The sequence below is a fragment of the Hypanus sabinus genome, unplaced genomic scaffold (genome assembly GCF_030144855.1).
Source record: "Hypanus sabinus isolate sHypSab1 unplaced genomic scaffold, sHypSab1.hap1 scaffold_2545, whole genome shotgun sequence".
In the NCBI taxonomy this organism is placed as follows: domain Eukaryota; kingdom Metazoa; phylum Chordata; class Chondrichthyes; order Myliobatiformes; family Dasyatidae; genus Hypanus; species Hypanus sabinus.
This window is the reverse complement of record NW_026780671.1, coordinates 8,042-28,407: the sequence shown is the minus strand read 5'-3', so window position 1 is coordinate 28,407 and position 20,366 is coordinate 8,042. Positions and strand designations below refer to the sequence as shown.

The window sequence follows — 20,366 nt, the reverse complement described above, 5'->3', positions numbered from 1 at the left end:
TGTCTGCTGGTCAGGTAATCAATAATTCATGACATCCACCTGCATCACTGTCAGCTTCTCACCCAGCAGAGCAGGGCAGATGTTGAATTCACTGGAGAAGTCAAAAAACATGACCCTCACGTGTGGGTCTGATACAGTGGAAACTGATTATAACTGCGTAATTCTCCCAGTGTGGTTCCAATACGGGGAACGTGGAAAAGTGTGGAGTAAAGTTACCTCCACATCGTCCTATCACACACTCCTGTATCAAGACACAGTGAAACTCCCTCCACACCATCCCATCACATGCTCCTGGGGTCTGACAGAGTGAAGCTCTGTCCAATCACACATCCTGGGTTTAGACATTAAAGCTCCACACTGTCCTGTCACTAACCCTTGGGATCAGACACGGTGAAGCTCCCTACACACGGTCCTGCCACTAGCTCTGGAGATCAGACACTAAAGTTCCTCCGTGTTGTCCTGTCACTAACCCTCTGGGTCTTACCACACTGTAGGTTGTATGTCCCCAGTGGATATAATTGATGTTTATTGGAACTATAGTCAGTTTCCGTCTTTCTGCTCAGCTGGTTTCAGAGAGACGTCGAACCAAGTCTGAATTAGACTGTTACAGGAAGCTGGCAAAGGGGATGGTAGCTTGCAAACACACTCGTAACAATTTCACCCCGAGAGAGTCAGACTCCTGTCAGTGTACAGATCTCCCTGTGAGAGAGGGGACTTGAGACACCCTCCTGATCTCCCCCCCGATAGAGAGGAATGGGACACTGGTCAGTGCAGATCTCCACAGAGAGAGAGAGGTGGAGGGACACTCATCAGTGTACAGATCTCCCCCCGAGAGTGAGGGGCACAGGTCAGTGAACATATCTTCCCCCCCCCCCCCCCGAGAAGGAGGGACTGAGGGACACTGGTCAGTGTACAGATCTCCCCCTGTAAGAGAGGGACCGAGAGAGTTTACGGACCTACCCCTGAGGGAGAGGGACTTGGAGACACCAGTCAGTAGACAGATATCCCCGAGAGACACTGGTCAGTGTACGGGTGTGTGAAAGGGTTACAACTCTGACAGAGACTTGACTGTCTAGTGTGTGTGTTAATGGAGAATGGTTTGTGAAAAGTTTAAACCCGTCTGACTGAAAAAGCTGTCTGGTGTGAGTGAGTGCGTATGTGCGTGTTAATGGGGAACAGTGTGTGAGAGGATTAAACATTGTCAACAGGGAACAGATAGTCCTCTGTGTGTTAATGAGCAATAGTCTGAGAGGGTTGAATCTCTGACAGGGAAAAGACTGCACGATGTGTGTGTGTTAATGGGAATGGTGTGAGAGAGGGTTAAACATCTCCAACAAGGCGCAGACTGTCCAGTGTGTATTTATTGGGAATGGTGTGTGAGAGGGTTAAATCTCCCCAACAAGGAGCAGACTGTCACTGTGTTTATTGGGAACGGTGTGTGAGAGGGTTAAATCTCCCCAACAAGGAGCAGACTGTCCAGTGTGTGAGAGGGTTAAACATCTCCAACAAGGAGCAGACTGTCCAGTGTGTGTGTGTGTGTTTATTGGGAATGGTGTGTGAGAAGGTTGAATCTCTGCTGTAGGGAACAGTCTGGGGTGTTTGTGTTAATGGGGAACAGTGTGTGAGAGGGTTAAACCTCTGCATGTGTGAACGAGTGGTAATCAGGAGATTGTGTTTCCAATATACAATGGAAATCTATTTTAGGATAGGCTTTCAATATGACAGATGCCTGCAGCTCATGATTCTTTTCTTTGAGAACAGTTTGTGGAATCAGTCACGGTTCCCCCTTCATATCTGTGCCCACTGTCACCCGTGTTGCAGTGAGGGAGGGGAATGTATCAGAGTTACTGAGGAGAGTGTCCCCTCCCCATATCTCCACACTTTTGCCTCCTCCCTCTATCCTGTCATCCTCCTTTCCAATTCCCCCTGCCCCGTCTACCCTCTCTCCATCCATTCATACCCCTATTGACTTACTCCCTCTCTCACACCAACCCACTTCCTCTTCTACCTCTCTCCCAGTCCTTGTCCCTGCATTCCTCTTACCCTCCCTCCAGCCATCTGTGCATGGGCAGTTTCCTTGCGGTAGGCCTGACCCCTTGTTGCTCCGCCACTGTTCTCGCAGATTCCCTCTCTCTCCCAACGTCTGCATGGCCCTCTCATACTCTGATGAGCCTCTGTTGAAAGAGACATGGAAAATCTGCAGATGCTGGAAATCCGTAGGAACACAAGCCGAATAACACCACAGATCAGGCAGAACTATGGAAATGTGTAAACAGTCAATGTTTTGGACTGCGACCCTTCAGCAGCAGTGGGGAAAAAAGAGAAGAGGTCTTCTCCCCTTTCTATCTCTCCTATGTCTGTCTGTCTGTCTCTCTCAACTGTCATAAATTCCTCTCTCACTCGTTATTCTGTACCCAATCTCAATATCTCTGTCTTCCTTCCAGTTCGCAGGTACTGTGGAGCATTGTGCTAACCACTACACTACTGTGTGATGGGAATTGAACCTGGGTCGCTGGTACTCATTTCTACACTACCATGAGATGGGAATCAAATTCTGTCGCTTGTACTGTAAACATTGTGCTACCCGTGACACTACCGTGCGATGGGAATTGAACCTGGGTCACTGGATTGGGGAGCATGCCTAATGAGTATAGGTTGAGTGAACTCAGCCTTTTCTCCTTGGAGTGACAGAGGATGAGAGGTATCCTGTTGGAGGTGTATAAGATGATGAGAGGCATTGACTGTGTGGATAGTCAAAGACTTTTTCCCAGGGCTGAAATGGCTAACATGAGAGGGCATAGTTTTAAGGTGCTGGGGAGTAGGTACAGAGGAGATGTCAGAGGTAAAATTTTTACGTGGAGTGGTGAGTGCGTGGAATGGGCTGCTGGCAACAGTGGTGGAGGTGGAAATGATAGGGTCTTTTAAGAGACTCCTGAATAGATACATGGAGCTTAGAAAAATAGAGGACTATGGGAAAGCGTAGGTAGTTCTAAGGTAAGGACATGTTTGGCACAGCTTTGTGGGCCGAAGGGCTTGTATGGAGAGAAAGCAGGTACAGGGTTCTGAGTTGGATGATCAGCAATGATCATACTGAATGGCAGTGCAGGCTCAAAAGGCCGAATGGCCTACTCCTGCACCTATTTTCTATGTATTGTGTGGTAGGTTTTCTGTGTTTTGTTGTTTCTAAATTACAGTTGGATATGTAAATTTTCGTGAGGTTGTGTTCATGGGCTCCTGTCCATCCAGAAATCTGATGGCGGAGGGAAAGAAGGAGTTTCTAAATCGTTGAGTGTGTGTCTTCAGGCTCCTGTACCTCCTCTCTGATGGTGATGAAGTCCTGTCCTGGGTGTTGAGATGATGTGTGCCAATATTTTGTGGCATCACATTTTGAAGCTGCCCTTGATGCTGGGGAGGTTTGTGCCATGACGGAGCTGGCTGAGTTTACAACTTTCTGCAGCTTTTTCTGATTCTGTGTAGTAGCCCCTCCATCCCAGACAGTGATGTAACCGGTCAGAATGCTCTCCACTGTAGAAATTTGTGTCTTTGGTGACCTGCCGAATCTCCTCGAACTCCTCATGGAAAATACCTGTTGTGTCTTTGTAATTAATCAAGGAGAGATCCTCAGAGGTGTTGACACCCAGGAACTTGAAACTGCTCACCCTTTGCATTGCTGATCCCTCCCACAATCAATTCTTTGGTCTTACTGATGTTGGTCTACATCCTGTCTCACCCAACATGAGGGCAAACACGTGTATGTGTTCACCCTCAAATCTTCTCTACATCCTAACCCTCCATGTGTGGAATCCCAGGGCTTGTCCCACTGGGAAACGTGGGCGCAGTCACCCAAGCACTGGTTCTGTTCCCATCGCTGCTCAGATGCCACTTTTCAGGAGGCGTTGATGGTTCTGGTTTTGGGAGAAGGAGTGTGGGTTTGATTTAATTATTTTGAGTGTCTGTGTGAAGTCGGTTCTTCAGACTCACTAAGCCGTGCCTCCCACCGACTCAGCTATTTACCTGGAGTCTAATCACAGGACTGTTTGTAACTAACCAGTCGGCTTTTGGACTGTGGGAGGAAACCCGGTCAGCTAAAGCAGTCATGGGTCAACACACAAACTGACAGGTGACATTGAGTTTGAACTTGGAACTCCGTGCCCTGGGCTCTTATCTCCCCACCTCCAAGTGAACGTCTTCAGAACAAGTGGGAGATGTGGAGGGTGGTGCCCCCTTGCCAAAATCCACAAGACTGCTTGTGAATTGCTTAACCCTCTCTCTCTCCCTCATGCTATGCTATACTTTACCTCTCCCTTTTTCACCCCTCCCTCCACCTCTCTCCCTTTGCTTCTCCCTCCTTTCTCTCCAAACCTAGTCTCCACTCCATTCCCTCCCACTTGGTTCCTCACCCCTTCCCTCTCAGCATTCACCCTCTTCCCCTCCCTCCCTTTACCTTGTCCTCTATTTTTCTTTCTCTCCCTTTCTTTCTCCCTCCTCCTATCCAGCTCCATTCTCTCACCCACCTATTTCTCCCTTCCCTCTTTCTCTCCACACACCCTTCCTTTACCCCAACCTCTCTATTTCTCTTTCCTTCTCTCTCCCTATTCCCCACTCCCTTCCCTCACTTTCCCTCTACCTCTCTCTCTTCCCCTTGCTCTCTTTCTCTCTCTTTCTCCTCCTGCTCCCTTCCCCCTCTCTCTACCTCCCTCTGTCTCTCTCACTCTTTCTCCCCATCTCCCTCTGTGTGATTAATCTATAAACTGTCTACCGCTCTCCTTCAGAACTTCCTGTGGACTTTAACCCAGAATTGCACCCTCCAAAGCTGTTCAGGGTCTTTGATTAACTGTCTCCCGCACCCCCAACCCCCCCCCCCCCCCACACCTGAGCAGTGTGTCAATCATTTCCAGCCTCTGCCAGGAGATCCCCTCTCCATCAGCAGGGGAGACTGGGAACAAGAAATTAATTGAGAATCAACTCAGTTGGACTTTTATTTGCCTCTTTTATTTATTAAGTCAAGCTTTTAGCAAGGTGAGATGGCCTGAGACCAGAGGATATTGGAGCAGAATTAGCTATTTGGCCCATTGAGTCTTGACCAGAGATTTGAAATATGTACAGGGGGTGAGGGGGAGGGTTGGGGAACAATGTGGGAGAAAGGGGGGCATGGTTATGTTCCAATCCACTGGGGGGTGCTTCTGACCAGTGGAATGGGAGGGGAGCAAGGCCCATTCATGTTATACTGGTCCTATCGGAAAACCGAGGCAGATTCCTGGTTGGTGACGTTCTGGGAAGGTTGCATGCTCTGGGTGCACAAAATCAGGCCATTCAGACTGTCCAGTTTATGCTGGCTGACTGTGTCCTGTCCTCGTCTGTAAAACCCTTCCCTCCCAGCGTACATAGTCCCTTTAACCTGTCCTGTCTTTACTACCCCACATTGCCCACCCAGCTACTCCCAGTGTCCTGCAGACTGCCCCTACACCTCAGTGTACCTATCCAAGTGCCTTTTAAATGCCGTTAATGTTCCTGCCTCAACCACTTCCTCTGGCAGCTCGGTCCATAGACGGACCACCCTCTGGGTGAAAAAGTTACCCTCGGGTTCCTATTAAATCTCTCTCCCCTTAAACCTGTTCCCTCTGGTTCTTGATTGCCCAACCCTGGGGGAAAGACTGTACACATTCACCCTACCTGTGCCCCTTGTGGTTTTATATGCCTCTGTAAGGTCACCCCTCAGTCTCCTATGCCCCAAGGAGTAAAGTTCCAACCTGTCCAACCTCTCTCCATAACTCAGTCCCTCAGGTCCCAGCAACATCCTGGTAAATCTCCACTGCCCTCTCTCCAGCTCAGTGGCATCTTTCCTACAGCAGGGTGACCAGAACTGAACACAATACTCCTGCCGGTCATTTTGAAAATCCTGTCATGGATTGTCTTCCCGAAACGCAACCCCTCATAATGATCACAATTAAACTGCATTTGCCATTCCTCTGCCCACCTTCCTCAGCTAATTAAAATCCCCCTGGCGTTCCTGATGAGACCATGAGACATAAGAGCAGAATTAGGCCATTCCGTCCATTGAGTCCGCGCTGATTTATTATCCCTCTCAACCCCATTTCCTGCCTTTTCATCGTAATCTTTGACGTCCTTACTAATCAAGAACCTATCAGCCCTTCTTTAAATATACCCAATGGCAGCCTCCACAGTAGTCTGTAGCAATGAATTCCACAAATTCAGTCCCTCTGGCTAAAGAAATTCCTCTTCCTCTTGGTTCTATATGGACATACCTGTATTCTGAGAATGTGCCCTCTCGTCCTAGACTCGCACACCAAAGGATACGTCCTCTCCACATCCACTCTATCTCGGCCTTGCAATATTTGATAGATTTCAAGAGATCCCCCCTCTCATTCCTCTTCCTGGATACTGAGGCACTCCCTCACAACCCAGGCTCCTCCTTCCAACTCTTGTCCCCCCCCTCCCCTTGCAGTCCTCTCCCTCACTCACTGCAGCTTGCGAAGGTGAAGGTACATTATCCCACTGGCCAGGGTAAGGGGGCAGCCCACCCAGGAGAGTGCATAGCTGTAGCCAAAAACTCCCTCAGCTGAGTGATGGATATCCTCTGTGTGGAGGGTGTACATCAAGGAGGCTGAGGCTGCACAGAGACCTGAGGGGGAGAGAGATGGAGGTTAGTGAAAAATTTCAGAGGAGAGGGATAGTGAGGGAGTCTGGGCATGGGAGGAGAGTGGGGCGATGAGAAGGGAGGGGTGGTCGACTGAATGTCTCTGAACTGGGAGGGAGGCGAGCGAGTGAGAGGATGGAGGAGAGGGAGATTGGGGAGGGAAGGAGAGGAGGGAAAGTTATGGGAGGGAAGACATGGGTAGGAACAATGTTTAAGAAGAGAGGAAGTTTAAGACAGGTGTGAAGGATTGTATATGAGCGTGGCAAAGTGAAGGTCCTATTTGAGAGAAATACTGAGAGCAAGGGAGGGAGCATCCATGGGGATGATGGGGTTGGGAAGGAGCTGATGAAGGAGGGAGAGAGAGTAACAGGCTGTGAGGGAGCATCTGTGGAGAGCGAGGCAGTGTACATTATAGTGAAAGAGTTTGCAGTGAGAGAGCATGTGGAGCAGTAAGGAAGCATATGACCAGAATGAGGAAGCATACAAAGAGTGAGGGAGCATATGACCAGAATGAGGGAGCATATGGAACAGTGAGGAAGCATATAACCAGAATGAGGTAGCATATAAGGAGTGAGGAAGCATACAAAAAGTGAGGGAGCATATGGAACAGTGAGGAAGCATAAAACCAGAATGAGGTAGCATATAAGGAGTGAGGAAACCTATGACCAGAATGAGGAAGCATATAAGGAGTGAGGAAACCTATGACCAGAATGAGGAAGCATATGAGGAGTGAGGGAGCATATGGAGCAGAGAGGAAGAATACAGAATAGAGATGGAGCATCATGAGCTGTGAGAGTCTGTACAAACAGCAAGGATATGCATGGATGAGCCAGGTATCATATACTAGATAGAAGGGAGTGTGTAGAGTGGTGAAGGAGTATTCGAGGGAAGAGCGAGCAAATGGAGCTGTGATCGAACATAAATTGGGAATGAGACAATGTATAAAGTGGTGAAGGATTGTATGGAGCCATCAGGAGTGAGGGAGCATACGAGAGGTCAGACAGAATGGTGAGGAAGCTTATGAGAGAATAAAGACATTTGTTGGAGAAGAGGCAGCTTCTGGCAGGAAGAGAGTGAGGAGCAAGCCTTCAGGATGTCGGTGAGGTGGACAGGGCCGTTGAGGGTGTGTTACGCTCCCCCCCACCCCCCCTTCTCACCTGCAAAGATCTGGAAGATGGCGGTGAGGTAGAAGAGGCTGCCTCTCCTGAGGCTGTAGAGTTGACAGGCGAAGATGAGGAAGGAAGCACTGCAGAAGAGACAGACGAGCACCATCGAACCTTGCACTGCGCCAAGCCACTCTGATCAGAGTTCAAAGCAAATTATTATCAAAATTACTATATACACCTCTGAGATTCACTTTCTTCTGGGCATTCACAGTAAGACAAAGCAATACCACAGAGTCAATGAGAAGGACAAACACAAACAAGCACAAACAAGACAGGCAAACAACCAATTTGCAAAAGAAGACAAAATGCAGAAAATAACATGGACAACAGCATTGTAGAGTCCTTGAAAGTTGTGGAACCAGTCCAGAGTTGATGTGAGTGAGTTATCCACACCACTTCAGGAACCTGATAGTTGAGGGTTAGTAACTGTTTCTGTACCTGGTGGTGTGGGTCCTGAGGCTCCTGTACCTCTTGCCTGATGGCTGAGGGGTAATAACTGTTTCTGTACCTGGTGGTGTGGGTCCTGAGGCTCCTGTACTTCCTGCCTGATGATTGAGGGGTAGTAACTGTTCCTGAACTTGGTGGTGTGGGTCCTGATGGTAGCAGTAGAAGAGAGTGTGACCTGGGTAGTGGGGGTGCTTTGGCTCTGAGAGGGCCACATTCCAGTCACCCACCACACTCTAAGTAAAAAATTACCTGCCCCCTCTATTTTAAATACATGCCCCCTGATATAAGGCACTTCCACCCTGGGGAAACAGATACTGTCTGTCTACTCTATCTGCGCCTCTCATAATCCTAAAAAGCTCTATCAGATCTCCCTCAGCCTGTGCTGTTCCAGAGGAAACAACGCATGCCCTCTAATCCAGGCTGCATCCCAGTGAACCCCTTCTGCACCCTCAACAGCTGCCCTGTAATGGGATGGCCAGGACTGCACACAATACTCCAAGTGTGACCTGACCATAAGACCATAAATTATAGGGGCAGAATTAGGCCTTTTGACCCATCAAGTCTGCTCGGCCATTTCATCATGACTGATCCATTTTCCCTCTCAACCCCATACTCCTGCCTTATCCCTGAACCTTTCAAGCCCTGACAAAGAAAGAATCTATTATCCTCTGCCTTAAATGTACCCAATGACTCAGCCTCAATAGCTGTTTCTGGCAATGAATTGCACAGATTCACCACTCTCTGGCTAAAGAAATTCCTCCTCATCGTTCTGAAAGGATGCCCCTCTATTCTGAGGCTGTGTCCTCTGGTCTTAGACTCTGTCACCACAGGACACATCCTGTCCACATCCACTCTAATGAGGCTTTTAACTATTCGATATCAAAAGTCACATTGCACTCGTTGTCGTTTCTACAGCTGCCATGTGGCTTCCCAGCTCTTGTACTCAGAGACGTCATGACCGCTGAAGGCAAATGTCTCGCATGCTTCTCTTTACCACCTTGTCTACTTGTGCCGTCACTTTCAGTGAGCTGTGGGTTTGGACCCCGAGATCTCTCTGCATATCAATACTGTTAAAGGTCCTGCCACTGTGCCCTGACCCTTCACACTTAAGAACATAATACCATAAGAAATAGGAGCAGGAGTCGGCCATCCAGCCCATCAAGCCTGCCCACCATTCAATAAGATCCCAAAACCCTTAATTCCACTACTATGCAAAAATCTATCCAACCTTATATTTACTGATGTAAGCTCCAGTGCTTCATAGGGCAGAGAATTCCACAGATTCACTACTCTCTGCGAAAAGCAGTTCCTCACATTTTAGTCCTAAATCTACTCCCCCAAATCCTGAGGCTATGTCCCCCAGTTCAAATCTCACCAATCAGTGGAAACAACTTTCCTCCTTCTATCTTATCTATCCCGTTCATAATTTTATATATAAGGTTCTATAAGATATCCTCTCATTCTTCTGAATTCCAGTGAGTACAGTCCCAGGCGACTCAATCTCACCTCATCTCTGGAATCAACCTGGTGAACCTCCTCTGCACCGCCTCCAAAGCCAGGATATCCTTCCTCAAGTATGGAGACCAGAACTGCACACAGTACTCCACGTGCGGCCTCACCAGTACCCTGTACAGTTGCAACATAACCACCCTGCTCTTAAATTCAATCCCTCTGGCAATGAAGGCCAACATCCTAATTGTCTTCTTGATACCTGCTGCACCTGCAAACCAGCCCTTTGTGATTCATGCACAAGCCCTTCCAAGTCCCTCTGCACACACAACAGTATTTTTTTACCATTTAAATAATAATTTGATCTTCCTTTTTCTCTTCCAAAGTGGATGAACTCACATTTGCCAACATTGTACCCATCTTTTGAACACTCACTTAACCTATCTACATCTCTCTGCACAATTTGACCTCACATTCGCCCAGGTTAAACTGAATCTGTCATTTCTCCACCCAGATCTGTAACTAATCTCTGGCCCGCTGTGTCCTTGGGCAATCTTCTACACCATCCACACCTCCATCCAGATCTGTAACCGATCTCTAGCCCGCTGTGTCCTTGTGCCTTCTGTTAACTTATGAAAACCTGTCCACCTGAACCCACACATTCACATACACACGTGTGTACGCACATATAAATATACACACACTCTCACAAACATACACACACTCAGACATACTCTCAGACACATACACACACTCTCACACACACACTCTCATACACACATATTCTCTCACACAGACTCACACTCACACACACACTCACACTCACTCACTCAGACAGACAGACAGACACACACACACATACTCTCTTTCACACACTCACTCACACAGATACATGCACACACTCATGGACTGCCTCTCACTTCCCCGTTCTGCAACCCTTGGTGTGGACAAGGTTGTCCCAATTTCTGATATCGTTGCACTTCAGTTCAGAGGAAGGATTCTGTCTGCCCAGGATGGGGAAGGGAAGCAGAAGGGTGAATCTGACACCCCCCTTCCCCGCAGGTCAGAGGAGTGGAGGTGCTCCGGGCTCACCCTCACCTGTGGAGACCTTGGTGCTGCTGCAAGCCCACTGCGAATCCCTCTCACTGTATGCACAGTGGAACCAGAGACCGGAGACGTTGCCGTTGTGAAAATGGAACCACGCCTTCGGGAGGGGGAGAAGACTGTCAGACACAGAATGAAGCTCCCTCCATACCATCCCATCACACACTCCCAGGGTCAGACATAGTGAATCTCCCTCCACACCATCCCATCACACACTCCCAGGGTCAGACATAGTGAATCTCCCTCCACACCATCCCATCACACACTCCCAGGGTCAGACACAGAGTGATTCTCCCTCCACACCATCCCATCACACACTCCCGGCGTCAGACACAGAGTGAATCCCCCTCCACACCGTCCCATCACACACTCCCAGGGTCAGACTCAGAGTGAAACCCCCCCCCCCCCCCCCAAACCATCCCATCACACACTCCCAGGGTCAGACACAGAGTGATTCTCCCTCCACACCATCCCATCACACACTCCCGGCGTCAGACACAGAGTGAATCCCCCTCCACACCGTCCCATCACATACTCCCGGGGTCAGACACAGAGTGAATCCCCCTCCACACCGTCCCATCACACACTCCCAGGGTCAGACACAGAGTGACTCTCCCTCCACACTGTCCCAACACACACTCACAGGGTCAGACAGAGTGAATCTCCCTCCACACCGTCCCATCACACACACCTGGGGTCAGACACAGAGTGACTCTCCCTCCACACTGTCCCAACACACACTCACGGGGTCAGACAGAGTGAATCTCCCTCCACACTGTCCCATCACACACTCCCGGGGTCAGACAGAGTGACTCTCCCTCCACACTGTCCCAACACACACTCACGGGGTCAGACAGAGTGAATCTCCCTTCACACCGTCCCATCACACACTCCTGGGGTCAGACTCAGAGTGAATCTCTCTCTTCTACGTCCAATGCTTACGTTGCTGATCGTGGCCGTATACAGTATCACCAGCACGACGATGTGGAAAAGGAGCAGAGATGGTAGGAGTAGATACATCCTGAGGACTGACAGGCTGCTGTCAAAACATCACACAGTGAGGGGGGGGCTCTGATCCTGTTCACCCCCACAGCACCCTCCTGTACCCAGAGCACCCTCATGTTCACCCCCACAGCCCACACCATCCTTTTGTTCACCCTCACAGCACCCTCCTGTACCCAGAGCACCCTCATGTTCACCCCCACAGCCCACACCATCCTTTTGTTCACCCTCACAGCACCCTCCTGTACCCAGAGCACCCTCACGTTCACCCTCACAGCACACACCATCCTTTTGTTCACCCCCAGAGCACCCTCCTGTACCCCACAGCTCCGGTGGGCTGATCACCCCATTCTCTCCCTCTCCAACCCCCATCCTTCTCCCTCTCTGTAACTGTACATCTCTCTCTCTTTCAGTCTCTACCTCTCTCCCCCCTTGCCCACGTTGTCCTCCTTCTGACCCTCTTCTCTCACACTGCCTCTCTGTCTGCCTCTCCCTTCTAATATTTCATTCTTTCTTCCCTCTCCCTCTCCCTATCTCCTGATCCAATGCCTCTTTCTTCAGCTCACTCTCCCACACACCCTCTACTTTTCTCTGTCACTTCCTTGCCTCCCCTCTCTTTGCATCCCTTTTTCTCCCCCTCACCTCTCTTTTTGTCTCCCTGTTGCTCTCTCTCTCCCTCCATCTCACTCTCTCTCTGTATCTCTGTCTCTTTCCCTCCCTCTCACTCTCTTTCTGTCTCTCTCCCTCCCTCACTCTCTCTCTGTCTGTCTCTCTCCCTCCCTCTCACCCTCTCTCTGTCTGTCTCTCCCTTTCTCTGTATGTATGCATCTCTCCGTTTTCCTATGGTCCCCTCTATCTCTCGCGTTAGATCTCATTCACACACTATCTCCCTCTCTCTCCCCTTCCCCCTTTTTCTCTCCCCTTCCCCCTCTCTCTCCCCTTTCCCTCTCTCTCTCCCCTTTCTCTCCCTTTCCCCCTCCCCTCTCTTTCTCTCCCCTCTCCCCTCTCTATCTCCCCTTCCCCCCTCTCCCCTCCCCCTTTCCCCTCTCTCTCCCTTTCCCCCCTCTCTCCCCCCTTCCCCCTCTTTTTCTCCCCCTCTCTCTTTCTCACCCTCACTCCAGGACTAAGCTGCTGTGGGCACACGTCCTGCCTGATATACTGAGCAGAGGGGAGGTGGGGAGTTCGTCACCGTGCCAACACACACACACATCCGCCTCTGGGACTGGGTGTGTGGACTAATCCTGCACCGAGACACTCCACCCGGACCCAGGCACGTACTGCACAAATAGGGAGGGCTGGGGGTTGTTGGGAGGAGGGAGAGGGAGGAACTGAGAGGGGAGAGAGAGGAGAGAGAGGGAGAAAGAGGGGAGGGAGAGGTGAGAGGGGGAGGGGTATTGCAGGGGAGACCCAGGGAATGGGAGGGGAAGGTTGAGAGGAGGAGGCATGAGAGGGGATGGGAGGGGTATGAAAGGAGGAGGGTCAGAGCAGATAGGAGGGGCATGGGAGGTGGAGGGTCAGAGGGGATGGAAGGGGAAGGAGGAGGTGTGGGTGGGTGAGGGTCAAAGGTGATAGGTGGGTTTATGGGAAGATGAAGGTCAGAGGGGATGGTAGGGTGTATGGGAAGGGGAAGGTCAGAGGGGATGAGAGAGGGGAGAGGAGGGTCAGGGGGATGGTAGGTTGTTTGTGTAGTCAAAGAGAGGGAGAAAGATTGGGAATAGATTTTTGCTCAGAGAATAGTCATAGGTGCGGAGAAGGAGAGGACAGAGATGGAAGAGGGAGGGATGGATTGAGTGAGAGGAAATGTGTCGATGGCTAGCACAGACATAGGGCTAAAAGGTCTGTGCCTGTATTGTGGGGATTTGTGACTCACACACAGTCACTCTCTCTCTCTCTCTCTCTCTCTCTCTCACACACATTCTTCCCCCCCCCCACACTCTCTACTGCCCTCTCCTCCACATCTCTCTACACTCTCTCTGTCTCCCTCCCACCCTCCTGTCCATCTACCACATGATCACTCCCGCACACCCCACCCTGCTGGACGCATATCCTCCCTCCCTCCCTCTCCCCTGCCCCTCCTGCTGGAGTATTTTTAACCACCCTGTCCCGACCAGACTAAATTTAGACATGGCTGAACAATGGGAGGAGGGAAATGGTGTCAGTAGGTCATAGAACCAGCCTTGGGCCGGTGGGGGGGGGGGGGGGTGCGGGTGGGAGAGAGAGAGAGTGTGTGTGTGTGTGTGTGTTATGGGGGATGGTGTGTGAGGGAGTCTGTTACCATTTCTCTTTCATCCCAAAACATTGCTGTGTTATCAACCCACACCAAGACCATCGTCCCCCATAGCCCTGCCATCCATGTACCTAGCCAAACTTTTCTGAACTTTGCTCACATACACCACTGAAGGAGGAAGTTTCCCCTCATGTTCCCCTTAAACTATTCACCTTTCACCCTTAACTCATGGCCTCCGATTCCAGTCCCACCTAACATTAGTGGGAAAAGCCTGCTTGCATTGACCCTCTGTATATCCCTCATAATTGTGCATACCTCAGTCGTCTACGTTCCAGGGACTAACATCTGAACCTATTCAATGTTTTATAATTTAGGTCTTCCTTAGGTCATCTTGGAAAGTGTTCCCTGGCCTCTGTCAGCGCTGTTTGGATCGTTGCTGTGGGTAGGTGACTTGGTAGAGTGTGTGGCCACTGCCCACTACTTCCATTTTTGGTCTGCCCCCCTCCCCAAACACAAGATACAAAGCTGCGTACACACAGTTTGTTTTATTTTTAATGAAACCGGTTTAATATTAGGCAAGTAATTCTTAAAACATTTAAAAAGTCACAGGGAATTTCAGACTTATAAAAGATTTAGAGACTGCAATAAGCCCCTGGGTCACTGGAAGTGAAACCCCAACACAGTGGATCACAAAATATTCAGCACTGGGACAGCAGTCCAGGGGTCGTCCGTTCTGGGGCACTCGAAGCAGAAGATACTCCATGTTAGGAATTGGAATTGTGGAATGTTCTGCAGTCAGACCCTGGGAGAGGTGATATTCTGAGCTGTGGGAATATTCTTTGTCAGGAGCCTGGATTGATTGGATGCAGAAGCAGCCATCATTGTCTCTGGGACCAGGCCCCCTCCTCAGCGGAACTGCTGGAGGATGGTGGGACGAGAATCCCAGAATTCCACCGCCATTGCAGGCAGGATCGAAGGACATGTAAAATGCAGCAGGGGGTGGTGTGAATCGGCGACCTTGTACTGCATCCCCCAACCTTGTGTCCAGGTCACTCCTCTGAGTGACAGCTCTGGGCTGGACAAAATCTCATGAATCAGGTTCATCCCGGTCAGAAGTTAGCAGCTTGTCCTCGACAGAGACAGAGTGGGAGAAGGTCGGTCTGGTGGGGCCAGGGATTCTGGCTTCTTGTCACTGTTCCAACACTGGCAGGAGTCACTACGGAGACTATGGAGTTCCCCAAGATATCCTGTCCTCCTGTCTGGAAGCCCATCCACACATTCTGATTTCATACAAAGAGTGAAACTCCCTCAGCATGATCCCATCACACACTCCCGGGATCTCGCCTGGAGGGTATTGCATAGAGCGGTGCCCTGCAATAAGTTTTTTAGTTTGTACATGGATCTCCCACCTGCATGCCACTTCTGCGGGCTGGAGGAGACCGGGTACGACATGTACATGGACTGTGCGAGGCTACAGCCTCTTTTTGCGTATTTGCGTGGGCTGCTTCTCACCTTCTGGTTGCATTTTAGCCCCACCCTGTTTATATCCAGTAAGGAAGGGGGCATGGAGGGATGAGGATGTCCTAGTCAACTTGCTCTTGGGGCTAGCGAAATCCACCATCTGAGGGTCTTGGAAACATGTGGCAGGAGGATCTCCACGGGCAGACTGCCTGGCAATGTTTAGGGGGTATGTTCGTGCCCGGGTAAATATTGAAAAAGAACACGCGCAGTCTACGGCGACCTTAGAGGAGTTTTGAGACCGTTGGGCTCCGCGGGGTGTAAATGCTATCGTGGATAGAGATGGCAACATTCTGGTGTAATGTCTATTGTCTATTTGTAGTAAAGTAATTGTGTTTGCCACTGTTTTGTATATATTGTATAGCACCAATATTTGTAATAAAGGATTTTGTAATTAAAAAAAAGGGGTCAGACACAGAGTGAATCTCCCTCCATACCGTCCCATCACACACCCAGAGTGAAGCTCCCTCCACACCGTCCCATCACACACTCCCGGGGTCAGACACAGAGTGAAGCTCCCTCCACACCGTCCCATCACACACTTCCGGGGTCAGACACAGAGTGAATCTCCCTCCACACCGTCCCATCACACACTCCCGGGGTCAGACTTAGAGTGAAGCTCCCTCCACACCGTCCCATCACAAACTCCCGGGGTCAGACACAGAGTGAAGCTCCCTCCACACCGTCCCATCACACACTCCCGGGGTCAGACACAGAGTGAAGCCCCCTCCACACCGTCCCATCACACACTCCCGGGGTCAGACACAGAGTGAATCTCCCTCCACACCGTCCCATCACACACTCCCGGGGTCAGACTTAGAGTGAAGCTCCCTCCACACCGTCCCATCACAAACTCCCGGGGTCAGACACAGAGTGAAGCTCCCTCCACACCGTCCCATCACACACTCCCGGGGTCAGACACAGAGTGAAGCTCCCTCCACACCGTCCCATCACACACTTCCGGGGTCAGACACATAGTGAAGCTCCCTCCACACCGTCCCATCACAAACTCCCGGGGTCAGACACAGAGTGAAGCTCCCTCCACACCGTCCCATCACACACTCCCGACATTTTCCACACCTAATTTTTTGGGAGTTGCGATTATCTGATTTGTTTTCTGAATTTGTTTGTTCTCAAAATCTCTCACATCACTGAGCGTCATATCTGTAATCAGAAGAGGGTGTGTGTCAGTCAGAGCTGTTACGCAGATAGGGAGGGGTTTCATCAGGAGGATGGGGATCATTGGGCTTACAGAGTTAGAGAGGGACAATGAACAGGAGGATGGAGAGTGTAGGAGGTTACAGAGAAAGTGTGGAGGCAAAAGAGGGCTTTGAACAGAAGGATGGGGTGTTTAAGACCATAAGATAGAGGAACAGAAGTAGGCCATTTGGCCTATCGAATCTGCTCCACCATTCAATCATGGGCCGATCCAATTCTTCCAGTCATCCCCACTCCCCTGCCTTCACCCCATACCCTTTGTTGCTTTGACTAATCAAGAACTTATCTATCTCTGCCTTAAATGCACCCAATGACTTGGCCTCCACAGCTGCTCGTAGCAACAAATTTCACAGATTTACCACCCTTTGACTGAAGTAATTTCTCCACATCTCTGTTCTAAATGGAGGACCTTCAATCCTGAAATCATGCCCTCTTGTCCTAGACTCCCCTACCATGGGAAATAACTTTGCCATATCTAATCTGTTCAGGCCTTTTAACATCTGGAATGTTTCTATGAGTTCCTCCTCATTCTCCTGAACTCCAGGGAATACAGTCCAAGAGCAGCCAGACATTCTTCATACAGTAACCCTTTCATTCCTGGAATCATTCTCGTGAATCTTCTCCGAACCCTCTCCAATGTCAGTATATCCTTTCGAAAATAAGGAGCCCAAAACTGCACACAGTACTCCAAGTGTGGTCTCACGAGTGCCTTATAGAGCCTCAATGTCACATCCCTGCTCCTATATTCTATTTCTCTAGAAATCAATGCCAACATTGCATTCACCTTCTTCACAACCAACTCCACATGAACAGGAGGACGGGGAGTGTAGGGGTTACAGAGGTAGAGAGGCAGGGACCCCTCCCAGAGCCATGGGGACTGTCTTTCTGGCTGTTGGAACAATTGGGTTGGTTGTTTCTCAACTGAGCAGATTTTGCTCCTTATACTCACTTGCAGCTCCTCCCACTCCCCTCCCTCCTCCTCTTTCCTGATCTCCCTTCTTCCTTCCCCCTCCCGTTTATCTCCCCCTCTCTGACCCCTCTTCCACCACTCTCTCTGCCCCCTTTCTCCCCCTCCCTCTCTGTCCTTCCTCTCCTTTCTGACTTGTTCTCTACCCTTCTCCCTCCCCTCCTTCTCCATTCCTCTCTCCCCTTTCTCTCTGTCTATCTCTCTCTCCTCCTTTAATTGCCCCCTTACCATTTCTCTCCCCATCTCTTTTCAACTCCATCTCTCTTGTCTTTTCCCTTTTCTCTCTCCCCTCTCCCTCTCGCCCTACCTTCTCTCCCCTCTTTCTCTCATTACCTCCCCTTTTTTCCCTTTCCTCTCACCTCACCTCTCTGTACTCGTACCCCCTTCCCACTCTCTCTTTCCTCTCTCATCTCTCCCCCTCTTTCTCTCCTCTCTCACCCCTCTCTTTTTCCTTGTCACTTTCTCCCCCTCATCTCTCCTCCTTACACTTTCCACTTTCTCTTTTCCTTTCCCATTTCCCCTTCTGTTCTCTCTGCCTCCTCCCTCTTCCCTTCCACTCTCATTGTGCCTTTTGTGCTCCACTCTCTCCCCCTCCACGCTGTCTTCCACCTCTCCTACTCTATACCCCTATCCCATCTCTGTCTCACCCCCCATATCCCCCTCCCCTTCCACTTCTCCCCTCCTCTATCTATTCCCCCACTCTTCTCTCACCCTTTCCTCTCTTCCCCTTCCCCTCTCACCCTTTCTCCTTTCTTCCACTTCTTTCCCCACTCTCTCTTCCACCTCTCTCCTACTCTCTCTCTCCCTCTCCTCCCCTTTTTGTCTCCCCGTCTCACCCACTCTCTCCTCTCTCCCTTTTGTCCCTATATCCCCCTTCACCCTCTCTCTTCCCTCTCACTCTCTTACCCTCTCTTGCCTCTCTCCCCTCCAACTTACTTCCCCTTCCCTCCTTCTTTCTCTCCTCCTCCCCCTCTTCCCCCTCTCTGCCTCTCTCTTCCCACTCTCTCCCACTCCTTCTCTCCCCCACTCCTTTGCTCTCGCCCTCCCTTCTGTCTCTCCCTCTCTATCTCCACCTCTTTCTTGTACCTCACTCCCTCCCTTGTGCCTCTCTCTTCCCCTCTACCCTCTCTTCCCCCCTCTCCCTCACCCATCTCTCTGTGCCTCTGTCTCACTCACTCTCTCTCTCTCAATCTCTCTCTGCCCTCCATATTTCCTTTGCTCCAACTGCACAATCTGCAATACCTCTCTGCCATCTTCAGATGGGAACCCTCCCTGGATGGTTCACACACACATCATCTGCCACATCACCTTCCCTTCGCTCACGTACAGGTCAAGACTGTGATAGGAGACTCGCCGCTTCCCTGGGTGGGGTTAGTCATGATACATCCAAATAGGCTGGAGCATTGATAAAAACTGGAGAGATTCGACGGGGGCTTGCTGAATTTCCTTTGCCTCCTGAAGAAGTAGAGTTGTTTCAAGCTTTCTTCATTGTGGTGGCTACATGGTCCAACCAAAGAGAGACTGTTGCTGAGTAACCCTCTTGAACTCAACATCGCTGATGTGGACAGGCAGATACGGGTCACCACCTTGCTAAAGCCAATAACCGGCTCTTCTGTTTTAGTGACGTTGAGGAGAAGGTTGTTGTCAATTGGATGACAGTGAGGCCCTTAGCTAAGAACGGATGTGCTGGCATTAGAGAGGGTCCAGAGGAGTTCACGAGAATGATTCGGAATGATGGATTAATGTATGAGGAGTGTTTGTTGTCTCTGGGCCTGTACTCGCTGGAGTTTGGAAGGAAGAGGGGGTGATCTCATTGAAACCTATCGAATTTTGAAAGGCCCAGATAGAGTGGATGTGGAGAGGATGCTTCCTATGGAAGGGGTGTCTAGGACCAGCCTCAGAATAGAGGGATTCCCATTTAGAACACAGATAAGGAGGTGAATCTGTGGAATTCATTGCCACATATGCCCATGGAGGCCAGTCATTAGGTATTTTTAAAGTGGAAGTTGATAGCTTCTTGATCAGTCAGGGCACCAAAGGCTATGGGGAGAAGGCAGGAGGATGGGTTTGAGAGGGGTAATAAATCAACCAGGGCTGGTTGGCCCAATTCTGTTGCTTTGTCCTGTGGTTTTATGGTCTTACATCAGTATGCTCCCTATCTCTTTCCTGTACTCTGATATGGCCCACCACAGTTGGTGGAGTTAGAGCCAAATCTGCCCACACAGGGATTGGAGTTATTGATCAGAACATGCCAACTTCGTAAACTTCTGAGGGGTGATTGTGGACAGCCCTTGCTGGGGATCCCTGGCTCAAGTTAGGGAGACTGGTCTGGGGAGGAGGAGGATAGGGTTGGAGGAGGGATAGTGATCAGAGAAGGGCTGACTCACCGACCCATTCAACAAGCCAGGCCACAGTTCGTTGGTGTCCAAGGGGATATCACCAGAATTCTGTGTGGGAAAAAGAAGGGGGAGAGGTGGAGGAAAAGGGAGAGGGAGTGAAACAGAGGTCAACACCCCTACAGTGCAGAGCTCCCTCACCGGCCTTCCCACAGTGTCCCTCTCATTGACATGGAGCTTCCATTCTTCCCCCTCCCCACAATGTAAGTCCCCT

At 50.3% G+C, this 20,366-nt stretch overlaps 1 protein-coding gene across 3 annotated transcripts; it reads right to left on the bottom strand.

Moving 5' to 3' along the window:
* Window positions 1-5,097: 5,097 nt before the first annotated feature.
* Window positions 5,098-20,166, bottom strand: LOC132388030 (peripheral myelin protein 22-like). 3 transcript variants are annotated; one of them, XM_059960375.1, is made up of 5 exons: window positions 20,144-20,166; window positions 11,767-11,860; window positions 10,819-10,924; window positions 7,816-7,956; window positions 5,098-6,643 (listed from the first exon to the last, which is right to left on the bottom strand). In XM_059960375.1, exons 1-5 carry the CDS (start codon window positions 20,149-20,151, stop codon window positions 6,480-6,482), a joined length of 513 nt encoding a protein of 170 aa, XP_059816358.1. In that variant the 5' UTR covers window positions 20,152-20,166; the 3' UTR covers window positions 5,098-6,479. The 3 variants fall into 3 exon arrangements, with proteins under 3 accessions (XP_059816358.1, XP_059816359.1, XP_059816360.1); XM_059960376.1 differs by lacking the exon at window positions 20,144-20,166 and adding an exon at window positions 12,937-13,057; XM_059960377.1 differs by lacking the exon at window positions 20,144-20,166 and adding an exon at window positions 12,937-12,958 and having other exon boundaries at window positions 11,767-11,863.
* Window positions 20,167-20,366: the final 200 nt, after the last annotated feature.

Coding starts and splice junctions, on each gene's coding strand:
- LOC132388030 (XM_059960375.1), bottom strand. Junction 10,925..11,766: donor ATACGGCCACGATCAGCAAC/GTAAGCATTGGA, acceptor CCCCTCCCGAAG/GCGTGGTTCCATTTTCACAA. Junction 7,957..10,818: donor CAGCACCAAGGTCTCCACAG/GTGAGGGTGAGC, acceptor AACTCTGATCAG/AGTGGCTTGGCGCAGTGCAA.